Source organism: Motacilla alba, chromosome 4A, assembly GCF_015832195.1.
Source record: "Motacilla alba alba isolate MOTALB_02 chromosome 4A, Motacilla_alba_V1.0_pri, whole genome shotgun sequence".
Taxonomy (NCBI): domain Eukaryota; kingdom Metazoa; phylum Chordata; class Aves; order Passeriformes; family Motacillidae; genus Motacilla; species Motacilla alba.
In genome coordinates, this window is record NC_052045.1 from 11,734,073 (window position 1) to 11,749,920 (window position 15,848).

Here is a 15,848-nt window from a genome sequence, read left to right on the forward strand (position 1 = left end):
ATTTTCTGTTCCTGTGATCCAACAGTAGTTCAGAAAAAAGATGGCTGAAAGCTGTACAAATTATGGTGTATAATACTGCTTTCCTGCCTTGTGCTTTGCTTAGGGCTTGCTGTTGCATTTTGATAAATTAAAGGACTTCTTTCAAATTCTTAAAGCTTTACTTTGAAGCTGTTCATGTACAGCATCAAAGAGGAGTAAAACCCTTTATCAAAGATGCTATATTAAGCTCTGGAAGACAAATGAACAGCAGAATTCCAACTATTTAGCAGTTTGCATCATGAACAGGATTATGGGCAGCCCAGGCTTTCTAGGAATCCAAAGCTCATTATAGAAAGCAGTCCTACTTTAGGAAGTTATTTAAGTGTGTATTTAAAGATAGGATTTTGTCCAGTTTTATTGCATTTAATAGTGACTTAATTCAAATTCAAGCCTAAACCATTTTAAAGTGTCTTGCTATCTTTTATTGAAGAGATACTACATAAAAGACATGGAAATATTATTATTGCATTTTATTTCCATGTGTGAAAATAACATCTCATCTCTTTTCTAAGGTTGCAGATGCATATGCTGAATGGGGCTCTCTTAGCACTGCTGTTTCCTGTTGTTAATACACGCCTGGTGAGTGTACTGTGGGTTTCCTTCTCCTTTTTATTTATTTCTAAAAGATTATCTTTGGAGAGATGTCAGATGTTTGCTTTGCTTGGCCTTTTAAAGTTCATTTTACCAGGCTGTAGACTCCTGGTCACTACAGTGGAGCCAAAATAGCAATCTTGGATTTTTGGGGGTTTATAACTTGGTGTGAGAAGACAGCACTGCTGTGTTGAGTGTTAGCTCCATTCTAGCCACTAATGGAGGGAAAACTTGATGGCTTTGAAAGAAGCTTTCACAGGTTAGCCTTGTGGCCTGTGGTCAAAATTCAATTTCAGACTTTTCAAACTCTGTAAGATTCCTCAGGCCTGGAAAATGCCAAATGTTGTTGTTGGCTGTCATTCCCAGCAGATTTTTTTTTTCCCATACAAGTTTTCAAATCTGCTGTAAAACTTCAGTCTCCTGGACAAAAAAAATTAGCCTGTTGGTGTTCCTAGTGAGATTCTTAAACCCATTGAGATTTAAAGGTAAAAAAAGCTATTTTGAGTGTGAGATGAATGAAGTATTTCTGAGGATTATTTCAAGAGCTGCTCTCCATGCATATGTAGAGGGGGCGTATATGTATATGCACATACAGATGCTTTTAATGTTTTTCATATGATTTATCTGAAAAAAATCTGTTGTTGCAGCTATTTTAATATCTGTTTTAAGACACATATGAGAATTTTATATTTAAGCAAACTATGTCTGTCATAGAGAGTGAATTAATATTATTAACAAAATGGCTGTGGGCTTCAGACTCCATTTCAGATTTTGTTGGTCGATCTCCTTGCAAGTCTTGACTGTCTAAATAAGATGAAGTATAAACTTATGTTTATGTGCAGTTTGCAATTATATTTTATTAAAACCTGGTACTGTTGAAGAGGCAACAAATCAATAAAAAAAGTGTTCTTTTCCTGATAAGGAAAACTCTTGCTTTGTACTTAAAACCATCTAGTTTTTAAGTGTATATATAACCTTAGGCAGGACAACATTGGTCTGGGTAACCTTTGAAAGAAAAAATGTTGAAGTATTTAATAAATCATTAGCCTGTGTTTTCTCTGCCATTATCACAGATCTCATTTATATTAGGGCAGTGGTGATTAAACAAGAAAGATACAGACTACTTATAAAATTGTTCCTGTAATTTGGAACAGAGTAGCCAAAAGATACTGTCCAAGAGTAAATATTTTTGGAATAACTACAACTTAGGATATTTTTGGCCTAACAGCTGCTTGCCAGGCTTTTCACTTTTCCGTGTTTCTTCTGGCACAGGATATGTGGGTGATGTACAGCTCTGCCTTGATCCAGACTCTCATGGCTGACACACATTCTGCTCCACAACTCTCACTGTGGTTTTAACACCAACATTGTCCTGAAACAGGAAATGGCTCCTAAAATCTAGTAGGAATTTAAAAAACAAACAAACAAACAAAAAACCACCAAAACCAAAACAAAAACCCCAAAAAACCAAACCCTCAATTTTTTTCTAACCTGGCTGCTCTGTTTTTTTAATACCTAAATGAAAAACTTTTGATTCAGTCATTCAGAAAGAGAGACAATCATTGCTTCAGCAAATGATGGATATTTTAGTGGGTATCAGGATTTAGGTTGTAAGTGTTAATTTGTTCAAAGTGATTTCCAGAACACCTCTTACATTTTGTGGCAGAGTCTGTTAGGGTCATGTGTTTTTGCAACCAATTACATTACTTAATGAAATGCAAGTGTTTTTTATAAATATGCTTCACTGTTAAATTATCCTGAAGTGGAAGCTTCTGGCATAATGTCATGGTTTCCATTTTCTTGTAATGTATCTCTTAATTTTTTTGTTGTTGTTGTTTTTTTAGAGCCTCAGTAATTTCAAAATTATTTTAAAATAGTAGTGTATTGCCAGGGAAAATGGAGAGCTGACATATTCACTGAAACTGCAGTAGAAAGTTTCTACCTTCTGTTATTTTAATCTTTCAGTCAGACTATGCTGAACAATGCAGTTAAAAATCTTGTTGGACTATAACAGGCCCCTGGGATGGTGTTTAAAAAAATGTAGCCTGAAAGGTGAGGTCAGTCTATTCTGTTCTTTCCAAGAAAATATTTTCCTGCCTTGGCATGAGGTTGAGGTGCCAACAGTTAACAGACTTAAGCAACAGATGCACCCACTTGTATTTGTTTGGCACCTAAATATTGCAGTTATTTGCTACATTATTTGCCATGTGCTGATGAAATGAAACCCTGTGCTTTGGGATAAACATTGGATAAAGATAAAACTTTTTCTTGTCCAGTCAGTGCTTTTGTGAGTTCTTATCCTTTCAGAAATACAGGAGAAGATGATGCTGAGGGATTTGGCTTGTTAGGCTCCCAAAAGGGATCCAGCAAGGTATAAGAGGATATACAGGAGTAGAAAAATTTCTTTTTACTCTGTATTTATATTTTATGGCGCACAGTGTAGGTCCTGATAACCTGGCTGTGCATGTAAATTCATTTAGCTGCCACAAAGACTCTCAGCTGTTTGGAAAGTAACTGGGTTTGCTGGAGCTTTCATGTTGCATTAATCACATTTTAAAGAAAAGTCTTTCCACTGGTTTAAAAGTGGGTTTTTTTTGCAAGCTGATGTCCTGAAAATGTTGATATAGATAAAGAGAAAAAAAAGGACATGTCCTAGAAGTGTTGGATACATGGGTGTCAGCTCACATGGCCGAAATGGTGCAGTTTTAATGTTTCCAGAAGCTGCTTTATTCTATTATTAGAAGTATTTGGCCTGAGAGCCATTCTAAATCTGTGTTAGGGGCAGAATCATACTCTGAGCAGGACTTTGAGTGCTTTCCATGTATGCTCCAGTCATTGGCTGCTGTGTTGTTGCTGATTGTTAAGAGTAATAATTCGCTGCACTAAATAGTTTGCCTGTAATAGCTGTGCCTGCACAGCAGAATGGAAGAGGTTTGGTAGTACATTGTCATCTCTAAACTGGTTTAATCTAACTGGCACAGGGAAAACAACAGGAACAGTGAGGGGCTGTTGAGAGATTGGCTTTATCACCTACCAGCCACCCAGGCACAAAGTTTGTGCATATTTGGGCACTTGTACATGCTGTGTGCATTAAAATGGTATGAGTCTGTCATTTACTGATAATGTCTAAGAAGGTGGCTGGTACAGAACAGTTGGGTGTTTATTAGGCTGTGTTCTAGGTGTTCTACAGGAAAGACTAGAATCTGAGAGTTGAGTCCCTTCTATTCCTTTTCTGCCGCACTCTGCAATCTTTGTAGAGAATGATGGAGGAGATGCTCTTGCACATTGCAGTGCTTGAGCCAGGGTATAAATAGTTAACAGAGAGTGGAGTGCTACTGTCAGAAACCAGAGCAAAGTGTCAACCTGTGAGCCCACTGAAAACCAACTTCTGTGTCTGAATGTTTAATCTAAATTAGTATTATGTCCATACTCTTTTGGGGTGAACTCAAAATATCTGACTTCTGTGCTCCACTCTACTGCTGCCTTGAAGAGATTTTTCTAAAGCTGAGTGCAGTGCATGGAAAGATCTCATTGTTCTCTTTGGGCAGTAGCTGGTTTAAGTTAGAACATGAAGTCTTTCTTTGTGAAAACAAGTAATTCTTGAAATCCTTGATTGACGGGAGATCCCTTGTGCCTTGTCTTCATTTCCAGTTTCTCCTCACATGTGAAAGGTGCTCATGCTGAGTGAGTGTTTTATTGATAAAACTGTTTATAGACAAGGCACGAGATGCAGGTGAGTTAGTTGCTCAGTACAGCTTGCTTTTTGTGTTTGTTGTAGCCTGGCTGTACAACTTGAGTGCTTGGTTGTACAGCAACTCTGCAGCTCTATAGCAGGAAATGCACTTGCAGAATCAGCCAGGCTTCAGAACAAGCTGTCTTTTACAGTGAGAAAAAGATGTTTTGTTTTACACACAAAAAATTATTGTCAACACTACTGCAGCATAACAACTGTTACTCTGTTCTCAGGAGTGTCCCAGCACAGTGTTTGTGTAACAGATCCTCACAACTCCACTGCTGTGGAAGCCCTTTTGACACCACAGATAAATGGAGAATGCTCCTTGGCAGGAGTGAGTGCCTCATGTTGTGGTGTTTATATCAGGAGCAATTGTTTCTGAAGTGGGAGAGGTACAGTTTTTTCTCCTGTTAGGATCACTGCTTCAGCCCCATCCCAGATAATTTTAATTCCCTCACTTTACTCTCTGTCTTGTTCAATTAAGGACAATAGGAAAGGTTCAGGTTTAGGAAACCTCACAATTTTCATGAAGTTCTTGCTTTTGCATAGTTACCTTGTTTGTGTTTATTTTGGTATGGTATACTTAGAATGAAATAACCCAACAGATTGTGTGGGAGGGTTGGTTTAGCTTAGTCCCTGCAGGAGCTGGCTGACCACCTTGGAGGTTGCCATCAGGACACCCCCAGTGTCCAGTAGGCGAATGCCAGGACTGGCATAATTCAGTTGTTTGGTTTAGAATCTTCTACTTTCAAAATAGGGTATAAGAATTGTTAGTTGAATTTAAAAGATCACAATGTTATTTACCAACTGTTAGACTATTCGTTAGGAAGAAAATCAAACTCTTTCAACCTCTCTTCTGTTGATGTAGAAATTTCTGTAATGTTTCAGTTTCAAGGCTGTGACTTCATTGTCTCAGAAGAGTCATAGAAAAGGAAGGCTTTTCTCCCCACTCCCTGCTTCCCAACACACAAGCCACAGTGGTAGGTCCCGTGTCTGAATTCTTCTGGCTGGAAAATGACAGAATGAGTCTGCATTTGAACCAATTTGGTTTTTCATTATTCCCATGAGATTTCTTACTTGTGGTATTGTCCAATTTGCAATTCAGAAAAATAATGCAACAGTGTGACTTTTCAGCTCTGTAAGTCAGATGCAGTAAAAAGCTGAATTCTGCATTTTTGAGTGTTTTCTACTATTGATCAGTTTTAAATGTGCTGCTTTAGTGTAATAAATAGATACAGGCTGCAGTAATTATAGATGGGACTAACTTTCAAATATAGTGTATCCCCTTTTCTAACTGATAAAGAGCTAGAAATAGTTATGTCTGGATTAGGAGGCTCAAACACAGAGTTATGGCTGGAGTTATTTTTGGTATTATTTTAGTTGTCTGACTTCTTAGAAGAGAAGTTACTTACTAATTCAAATAAACGCACAAATGACTAATTGTAATTTCCCAAAAGCTGGCAGCAGGTGAGAAATACCTGATTCACTATTAACTAGTAACTTGCTTACACATAATTCTGCAGCTTGTCTTTAAAACCAATAAATGACCGGTCATTTTATATTTTAATTTATATTTGGTCAAGCTTAGCAGTTATGTACATGCAGGTTGCTGTAAATCACATATTTTGATTTTTTTGCACAGACCTTCTCTTATATTACTTGCATATATATATTTGTCTACTTTTATATATAAAAGATCTCATTTATAGAGTTTTCTCACAAGGTGGCAAGTATCTTTTCTTTCTAAAAAGACTTCTATGCTGTGGGGGTGTGCATAATTTCTGATTTAATTATTTGAGTGGTTTGCATTGTTATTGGTAATTCATGCTAGCAAAGAACGGGAAAGAGCAACCTTATGTTACTCCTTCTTTGTTGTGCTTCTGGCTAATTTTGGGAATTACCTGCTGGAAGTGCTGTGTTTGTGTTAAGGGGGATGGAATGGGTACAGTCAGCTGCACTTTCTCAGCACTGACCATTACTGTTTGTTATTATACATAGGTGATAAAATAACTGAACTGAAAGCATTGTCATGGGTTAGAAAGAGAATTGTTCCTTGGAACTTGGTTGTTAGCAATTTAAAATACTTACAAATATTTTCCTTATTCCACAGCTTCCATTTGAAACGGAGATTTATTACATCCAGCATGTGATGCTCTATGTTGTGCCCATCTATCTGCTGCACAAAGGAGGTAGGTAGACAGTTTACTCCCTATGGATTGAAGTGGTCCTATGGAATGAAAACACTGCTTACTGGATACCACCAGTTTTATTCTTACCCTTTTAAAACCAGCTTTCTCTGTTTTTAATTATTAGTTCCTGATGTTCTAGTGTTCTAATGTTGGTAATGAGTTGTGTCAGGCACTAAACAAAAAATTTAAAATATGGTCTTTTGCCTGAAGGGATATTTAAAATGTATTTGCACAATGTGCATTGTCTTCTTGAGCAGCATCTCTGCCATCTTGCAATATTCTCAGTTGTTGGTGGGATGTATTTTTAAGATTTTTACCTTCTTGGATGTCTCTTGAGAAGTACTGGAACTCAAAATGAGCCGAAAAAAATAAAATTAGTTGTCTAGTTAGATAAATCCCAGAAATTCTGAAGCTCCAGTGGAATGTAGTAACATGTATCACTAAAATGAACTAGGTTGCTTGTAATCCCTTCTAACAATATTGCTGTCTTGCACTCAATTATGCCATAACAGTTCAGCAAGGCTGGGAATCCTAAATTGTTTCCCTGGCCAGTGATTTTTCCAGTTGTGGATCCTCAAAGGGAATGCACTGTACCTTCAGCTGGTGTGGTGCTCTGCCCCCCTCTAGTGCTGACATACCTCTGGCTGCATTTTCTAGCAGAGCTGGATTGTTCCATCCAGGAAATAAAATATGATCATTTGTGATCCACATGTTCAGTAGCCTTTAATGAAAGTCCTGAGGATGTGATGTCAAGCAATGGGATGCAGTCAGGCTCTTCCATCCTGCTGAATTAATTGTGTTTTATTCCAGTCCTTCATCCTATTTCACTGTTACCTTTGTGTTGTAGTGACCTGATTGTACTGTGACCTGCTGAGTGAAAAAAGTTATTCAAAGGAAAAGTGATGTCTTGTACTTAAAAAAGATGATTCTGTTTCTTTCTTTTATCAGGGAAATATGCCAGCCATGTTTTAATTTTAATCCACCCTTGATAGCCTAAAATTCTAGCAAATAATGCCAAAGTGCAGGGTAGTTGAAGGAGTTATACAAACACATAATCTTTGCAGGAGGAGGGTGAGGAGCAGGGGGCAGTAAACGTAAGCAGTCATGGAGTGATCTGTAGGTAGTGACAAACAAAGCTATTGTGATGTCATTAAATCACTTGGTGGCCTTGGGGCTCACATCTGAGGTCGCTTTCAGACATGTATGTCCTCTGTTTTAAAAACGCTTGGCCTTGGATGATGCTTGATGTGTTCTTTTAAGAACACTTTTGGTGGCTTGGTTTGGCTTTTTGCTTGTTTTGAAGTAGAGGTTCTCAGGGTTCTTCAGGACCTGGGACTGACAAGAATTGGATTTGCAGTTTGGAGGGTTTGATGTTAGCCAGCTGTCACCCTGGCTCAGTGTTCTGAACTCCTGCCCTGTATTTATGTACAGGTATTTGCTGCCATCTAATGTTCACGTGGTGGCAGTAAAATTGCTTAAAGGACTCTCGGCTGAACCTGTCAATTGAGATTGCTCTGGGCTGTTCAACCAATAACTGCTCCATTTCTTATGCACTTGGCTCCTCATCACCTGACTGGCTGTAATTAAGAAAACACCCATGAACTCCTGCCACAGATGACCTAATGTATCATTTTTGGTGGAAAAATTATGTGGCCTAAAAATATTTCTTAATGTTAATTTTGTCATTTCACTAGCACCTCTGCTTAAGTACTTTCTGAGTAGGTCACACGGGCCTTTGTTCTGAGTTCTGTATCTTGTGAGAATCGCTTTTTCATCACTGACATTGATCAGCATGCAGCTTGATTTCAGTATTGTAAATAGAAATTTCCATCAGTGAATCTGTGGATTATGACTGAGAGAGGTAATCAAAGGGTAGAAAATTGAAAAAAATGGAAAAGAATGGATTGTATTTGGAAAAATATACTACTTCAGTTTTATTGGGAATCTGCCTGTATTACTGGTGGCCTTGATAGCATCAAATATTTCCCAAAGATAGGGTGAGCAAACACCTGAGGCAGAGTGGATTTGAGGCTCAGGCTATAGAGAACTGCACCCTCAAGTTTGCTTGCAAAATACCTAATCAGGTATTGCACCAGCCATGCACACACATCCAACTGCCTGCTGAAGTGTTTCCTCTTTGAAAGGAAACTGGTGACAGGAAGCAAGGGCTGTAATAATTTATTGTCTTTTCCTGCTACTTATTACAGTGGTGCAGACTGGTCATGTGGCACTGGCAACCTTCATGTTCTTCCTGACCCTGTAAGAGAGGGGGCTTGACCACTCTCAGCAGCACGTGCGTGAGAGAGGTGTTTGGAGCTCAGCGTTCAGTGTTGCACAGTGAACTCACTGGAGCTCAAGGACATGGATCCCTTTTGGGGATTAAAAACTTCTCTTCCCTCTCACTCCTCTCTGTACTGAGTAACTATAAATTTCCATACTTCCCTTTCTTAACATATTTTCTTTCTAAGTGCATATATGCACATATACATAGCATATATGCCAGGCTAGACAGATTAATGCTTTTACACCATGGCTCATCTTTCTTGGTGGCACTGAGAGGCTCTCATGCAAAATAGATGTAGTGTGGATGTAACAAGCGAGCACACAAGATTCCTACCTCAAGTCAATTCTTACATAAAGTACATCTGCAGTTGGCACTTTTATTTTACTGGATGAATGTCACCTTGTGTCACCTGCCTCCCAAAACTGCAGTATGCATCTGAGCAGGACACAGCATTCCAGAAACTGCTGGAGCAGTTGAACCAGACCTTGCAGGTCACTGTTTTCTCTTGTCCTTAAGAAGCGAGACTCTCAGAGACCTTCAGTGGGATCAGGACAGCTACGTTCTTAAACTGTATATTCTTAAGGTAATGAAAAAAAAATCCACTTTGCACTACATCAGGTTTAGAGACTAATGATCATTACTCTGACTGTCTTAAGCTTATTTGGTCAGGTTTTCCAATGGATTTGACAAGATCAGGTGTGCACCTTATTTCAGAACATCAAATCATATTGAAAGTTAATCAAGGTGGAATTGTTATTTCCTTAGTGCAGTGATCAAACAATATTCTAAATTACATTATTGCACAGCAGATTGAAATTAGGGTGAATTTGTAGCAGCTCCCTAGAGCTCAGGAGATAATCTGCCCTGTGTATTGACATCCGCAGTGCTATTTATTCGAGTTAGTAACTCCAGTAGGTAGAAGAGGCTGTTGTCATTGAGGTGTTTAGGATTCTGTGGCTGCAGGGAGCCATGCTCAGCATCTGTCCCACAGGTCTGTCCTGCAGCTCCGGGCAGGTCTATCCGGGCAGATCTGTACCGCGGCCGTGTCCCGCGGCTCCGGGCGGCCGTGTCCCGCAGCTCCAGGCAGCCGTGTCCCCGCGGCCGTGTCCCCGCGGCCGTGTCCCCGCGGCCGTGTCCCCGCAGCCGCGTCCCGCAGCCGCGTCCCGCAGCCGTGTCCCCGCAGCCGTGTCCCGCAGCTCCAGGCAGCCGTGTCCCCGCAGCCGTGTCCCGCAGCTCCAGGCAGCCGTGTCCCCGCAGCTGTGTCCCCGCAGCCGTGTCCCGCAGCTCCAGGCAGCCGTGTCCCCGCAGCCGTGTCCCGCAGCTCCAGGCAGCCGTGTCCCCGCAGCTGTGTCCCCGCAGCCGTGTCCCGCAGCTCCAGGCAGCCGTGTCCCCGCAGCCGTGTCCCGCGGCCGCAGGCAGGCCCGGCGCTCGGCGCGGCGCAGGCTGGTGCCGGCGGGCTGCGCGGCGCGGCCGGCAGGCGGCGCTGTGCCCGGCGCCGTTGAGGCAGGGCCGCTCGGCGCGCGGGGCGCGGGAGTGCCCTTGGTGAGGCGGGCCGGCGCGATGGCCCGGCGCGGGCCGGGCAGCCCTGAGCGCTGCCCCCGTGTGTCTGAAGAGCCGATTGCCGCTAAATAAATGAGTTGTTTACTGGGAATAGAAGCAGAATTTTCTTCTCAGACAAGTGCTGTATCTTTGTAAGCAGAGAAGAGCCAGTGTCTGTCTGAAGTCCCGAAGCCCTTTTCTTTGTTGATCTGTCTTCAGAGGTGGCATCAGAAGAGAAGCTCTGTGGCATTGTCACGCAGTCAGTTGAAGCTGTTGATTTTATTTTCCTTTTCTCCCTTCTCACGGAGCGTGCCTCCGCTGTGCCCCGCGGCCGGGCCGGAGCAGCCAGCGCCCGCAGCTCCCTCAGAGCAGGGCAGCGCTCCCGCCTCGGCACAGCCTGGGCCTGCTGGGAGGTGCGGCACGCAGATACCGAGTGCCGATGAAACGATCATTTTTCCTTTGGTTGTAAATTAGGAAAGTGCAATTAAAACACTAAACTTGTGTTTTCCATTGGCTCTTATCACTTGCTGGCTAGAGTGGGAGATTACTGTATTTAAAGACCTTTTTTTAGCTGTTGCACCCTGTGTCAGCCACTTTCCCACTTCCCTGCCTTTAGCTAATTCTTTCCTTAGCTTTCTGAAGGAGTTATCAAGCAGGCTTTATTATATACCTTTATATATCCAGAAGATCCAGGAGAAATATCACTTCATATTTAGATATACTTAGGCAGTCATAAATCCAGTCCATCTCGATCTTCATTGAAATACTTGATAATGTATGGTACAGCTCTTTTGCTGAAACTGAGTTACTTGGAGACCTGTCGACTCTTGCATGTTATTTCCCTACTCTGCTTCTACCAATTCCATATTCTATTCCAGATTTCTCTACCTGCCGAATGTCCTGTATTAGACAGACATAAACGTGTGGTTTGCTGTTGAGCTGTGCTTGTGCCGTGGCACCTTGAGCAGCAGGGTAGCTCTGTGTGCTGTTGCTCTGGCTGCAGGCTCAGGCTGCAGCCTCTTCCTGTAGCTTGAATCTTCAAGGATAATCTTGTTTGATGATTTAAGAGAGATGAAGAGGAAGAGGAAGGGATGTGTCCCTGTCCTGTGACCCTCTGAGCTTTATGCACTGGGCAGTTACAGTTAGTTTGAAAAATGAAATATCTCTCTAGGAGATGGAGAAATTTAGAAGGGCAGGTGCCAGTATCTGTAAGAACTGCTACTATATGAAGGTAGAGGAAGAGCTACTGCTGCTGCTTTATGGAATATAAAAAATTATTCCTGAGAGAAGCAGGTACTGTAAGAGCTCTGTCTGAGCTGGTTCTGATGAGAGTAGCTGGCACTGAGGGGAAACAGACACCTCCTGGCATAAGGCACTAGTTTGAAACCTACACATGAAGTCAGAACAGCTGTAGAGGAAACATGGATTTCAGGATCATCCTCTTGAAAACATTTTTTTTTTCCTGTTTTCCCATGGAAAGAAAGTTTTATCTCTAGGTTAGCTCAATAGGCCACTCAACTGGAATTAATTCTCTGATCAAGGGAAATAAAAGGAAAATAAATTTGCCCACATATTTTTGTAAGCTTGAAAAGGAAAAAATTGTAATAGTTGCTCTGAGTTTTGGATTAAGCAGGTCTACTTATAATTGTAAGACAAATGAAAGAGTGTGCAGCACTGGAAAACTCATAAAGCTCTATCAAGTGTAGTGGGAATGAAAGCAAGACATTAAAGAGATTATTTTAAACCCTACTAAATTAAAAAATTTGTACTATATTTAGATTCTAATTCTCTAATTCAAACAGAGGAGTAATTTTCTCCTGCATTATGTTTTCACAGAAATACAAAAGGAGTATTGCTTTCTATTAAGTTGTGTTCAAGTTTTCAGAAGCCTGTATATTGAGAATTTTAAATAAAAATAATAGTTCATAAGAACATTTGAACTAGCACATTGTGGGGAGGGAACAGTCTGAAAAAACGGCATCTCTTTGTTAATGTTTAGTTTTTTAAAGCCATGCTTCCATTTCCTAGATGGCAAAATGATCAACTTGGTATATTCAAGGTCAACAGAGTCTTGTTTAGAAGCAGATTAAGAATGCCAAACTCTTCAGTCTCTGTGGAATCCTTCGTATCAATGCTGTTGAAGGGTAATTTAAACGGAGGTATCCCCTGCCATGCTCTTTCAGCACAGGAGCAAACATGCAGCCTACCTGGATGGCCCCAGACCATGGAATGGTCTCAGCTGTCTGGGGAGTGAGTGTTTTTGAGCATGAGATCAGTGCCAGACTGGCACTTGGACTAAATTTCTGTAAGTGCTTAATGTATGAGAACTGCCCATGATCCTCATAAAGAGAGAGTGAAACTCTCTGCCCGCACCTATTGGAATTGGTTTCCTGTGCAAGCAGCAAGTAGCTTTTGCCAAAGCCAACACAGGCCCTTCAAACAGCCACTCAGATGGCTCTCAGTTTTCCTGTTTGTGTTTTTCTTTTAACAGACTGTACTATGGAAAATAGACCACACTGCTCCATTAAGCAGCAATCCATTGAATAGCAGGGCTGTAGAGTAATAAAATCTATACTGGGTATTTATATAACGAGAAATGTACAGAAAACATCCCAGGTATGAATTTAAAATTAGTTTCCCAAAGTGCACTGTGGAATCTAGAGTGCTCCAAAATGTTTTTGTTTGGAGGTCAGTGTTTCCTTTTTGTCCTTTGATGTCCAAATAGTGCTACTGCTGAAAATCACACCATTATTTTCAGGATTGCAAAGTTTAATAAGGAGGGATATTTTTAGTAGGAAGCAAGACCAAAAATCTGTAGAGAGCGAAAGTTGCTGATGTATTTTTGTTTTTAATTTTGCAACAGAGCAAGGATGTAGCACAGGGAAATTCCTTGTTGGGGGAACCTGAACAGCTCTGCTAAGGGACCTTTGAAATTCCATTCCCTGATTAGACTGAAGCTGGACATGAGCAGCCTGGGTTCAAAGGCAAATCGTGCCATGGACCTGTGTTGCCATCTTGTGCAATTTCCTTTGTCTTTTAATGACTGTTGACTTCCTCCAGTCTCATTTTATAGCTGGGGTCACTTGCCTGTGCTGGTGTTTATGCCCTACCTGCACTGTAAGTCACCTGGATAGGGAGGTGTCTGTATTTTAGCTTTCCTGGGTGCTCACCCCTTTAGATTCTCACTGGGCTTTGTCAAATACTTTTGAAATAACACAGGCAACTGCCAACAGAAACCTAATTTGGTTTAGCACTGCTCAGCCAGTTCCCGGGAGCTGCTTTGATACCTTATTTAAATTTCATGTTGTGTTTTGTATCTAGGTTAAACATGCACCTAAAGCTGCAAGGACAATATAAATAAATGTTGCGAGTCGAGCAGTGTTTTCTTTACAGCAGAGGAGGGAGTACAAAGAGTTTCTGTAAAGCTTGACCAGGTCACCTAAAGTTGGTGCAGCCAAAAATAGAGCCACGACTGAGAAAATAGAGCCTGCACTCTGACACCAAGGCTCATTCCTCCTCCTCTTCTCTCTGTAATGAAAAACCATATTCAAGGTGGTGTCACCTATCTGATGTTTTCAGGCCATGGAGTTTAATGAATATCTTTGCTGTCTAAGTCAAGACTTCTGTACTGTTTCCTAAATAGGATGCCGGCTCTTAGCTCCCACTTGCCAAGTGCATCCCAAGAATTACCGTTGGGAATTTTCCTGCAGAACTCCAAGTGATTCCTGCAGAGTTCTCTTTTACCTTTGGTTTTACTTGCTGTTCAGACACTTCTGGCCTTCACCTTCTCACTGCATAAGAAACCTTACGAGCTGTCCTGTGCTTTCCAAGTAGCTCCTGTGCCCAAATGGGCTCCCCACATCCCTGCCTGCTCACTGAGCCATGGTGTCACAGGTACCTGGGATGGTGACCCTGCTGCTGGCTCCTCGTTAGAAGCAGGAGGGGTGTGTGGGGTGCAGATGTGCTGCTGCACTCACACACACACACAGTCTTACCTTGTGCAGGCAGCAGCACAGCACTTGTGTTCTTGGGAGTGGATGTGCAGTTTTACACAACAGCTTGTAGGTGATTGAATCTAGCACTCACAAAATGCTATTTAATTGAACTTATTTCAGCTAGCTACTGCAAAATCAATTTGAACTGGCATGATGGGTACAAATTATGAAGGAAACTATACAGAAAATAATTTTGAAAAGGCTGCAGAACTTGAGGAAGCATTGCTCTAGAGACCTTAAACCTGAGCTGGGATACAGCATTAAACAGTGATGTGGTCACAGGAGTTACTTGTATTTATCTCACAGGATGCCATACACAGGCATTTTCATGGCAGCTGTGGTCTGGTGGGTGCTGTGGGAGCTACTCTGCGGGTGGAGTTATTTAAGTTTCCAGTAGCCTTGTGCAGTGCATGCTGAAGGGTTTCATTACTTCCTGGTAATTACTGAGTGTGCTGGCTAGCCAAGGCCAGTATCAATATTGCACTCTGTGCTCTAAGCTGTCCTTTGAGTACTGGATACATGTTCCAGTATTTAATAATATCTAATGGATCAGAGAGCAGATAAAGGCAGATAAAAATTGCCAGTGTATTTTTATAATCCTCTGAAACTCTTACAGCAGCCAAACTGCATGACATTGTGCATCTTCCCTTCGTGTTCTGAGGCTGTTATTAAAGTCATAAGGAAAATAATATTTTCTCACATATCTTACAGTGCAATTTTCATGTCTGCTAGTAAGAGTCTAGAGAACTCTGTAAACTGGTTTTGTTCTCACCATATGAAATGTGAATATTTAATTCCCAAGATAGTCTTGTATCTATGAGTACTTTATTAAATCTGATTCCCTTGGTACATTCTAGATCAGGGAACATTGTGTTTTGTCAGTAAAGCCTGGTTTTGAGAGGGTTGGAATAATAGAGAAAGGTTGGAATAATATATCTCTTACTTCATTTGAAGGGAAAAAGTATTTTACAGTATCTGTGATATCTACTGATTATAAAACTGTTTGTAGTGTATATCTGAAAATATCTCCACAGCAGCTTTCATTTAAAAGCACAGCCTGTCATTAATGGATTGACCACCTGATACAGCTTTTCTGTTCCTTGGCATTATTGCTGCAAGTTCCTTTTTAAGAGTTGTTAACCATAAAATTAGGAAATGACAGTTAAGCTGTGCTCTAATAAAGGCTGTGCAGGACCTGCTGCTGCCTAAATCAGTTCTGTGCTTGCTGAAATCACAATCCCTGCAAGAAGCAGGTGTTTAAGTATAAATAACCTGATTTTTTGAAGATTCATTGTACACCATTATTGCATTTATTACTTCTGTGGTAGAAAGAAGAATGAAATAAAAATCATTGATGTTGGTGAAAAATAGACAGATTTAGTGAGCTAACATATTGTACATCTCACTGCTGGACAAAGAGGAGGGAAGAAGCTGATCAGGATGCTTCAGGTAAGAAATAAAGCTCTCAAATATTAATT

General features: G+C 41.0%; 1 protein-coding gene across 2 annotated transcripts in view; it reads left to right on the forward strand.

Moving 5' to 3' along the window:
* The window catches only part of TMEM164 (transmembrane protein 164), a 35,708-nt gene that overhangs the window by 13,669 nt on the left and 6,191 nt on the right, over nucleotides 1-15,848 (forward strand). For both annotated transcript variants that reach the window (XM_038122888.1, XM_038122889.1), the window contains exons 4-5: nucleotides 552-618; nucleotides 6,474-6,552. In XM_038122888.1, the coding sequence (XP_037978816.1) occupies nucleotides 552-618; nucleotides 6,474-6,552 (146 nt within the window). The remainder of the gene's footprint in view (nucleotides 1-551; nucleotides 619-6,473; nucleotides 6,553-15,848) is intronic.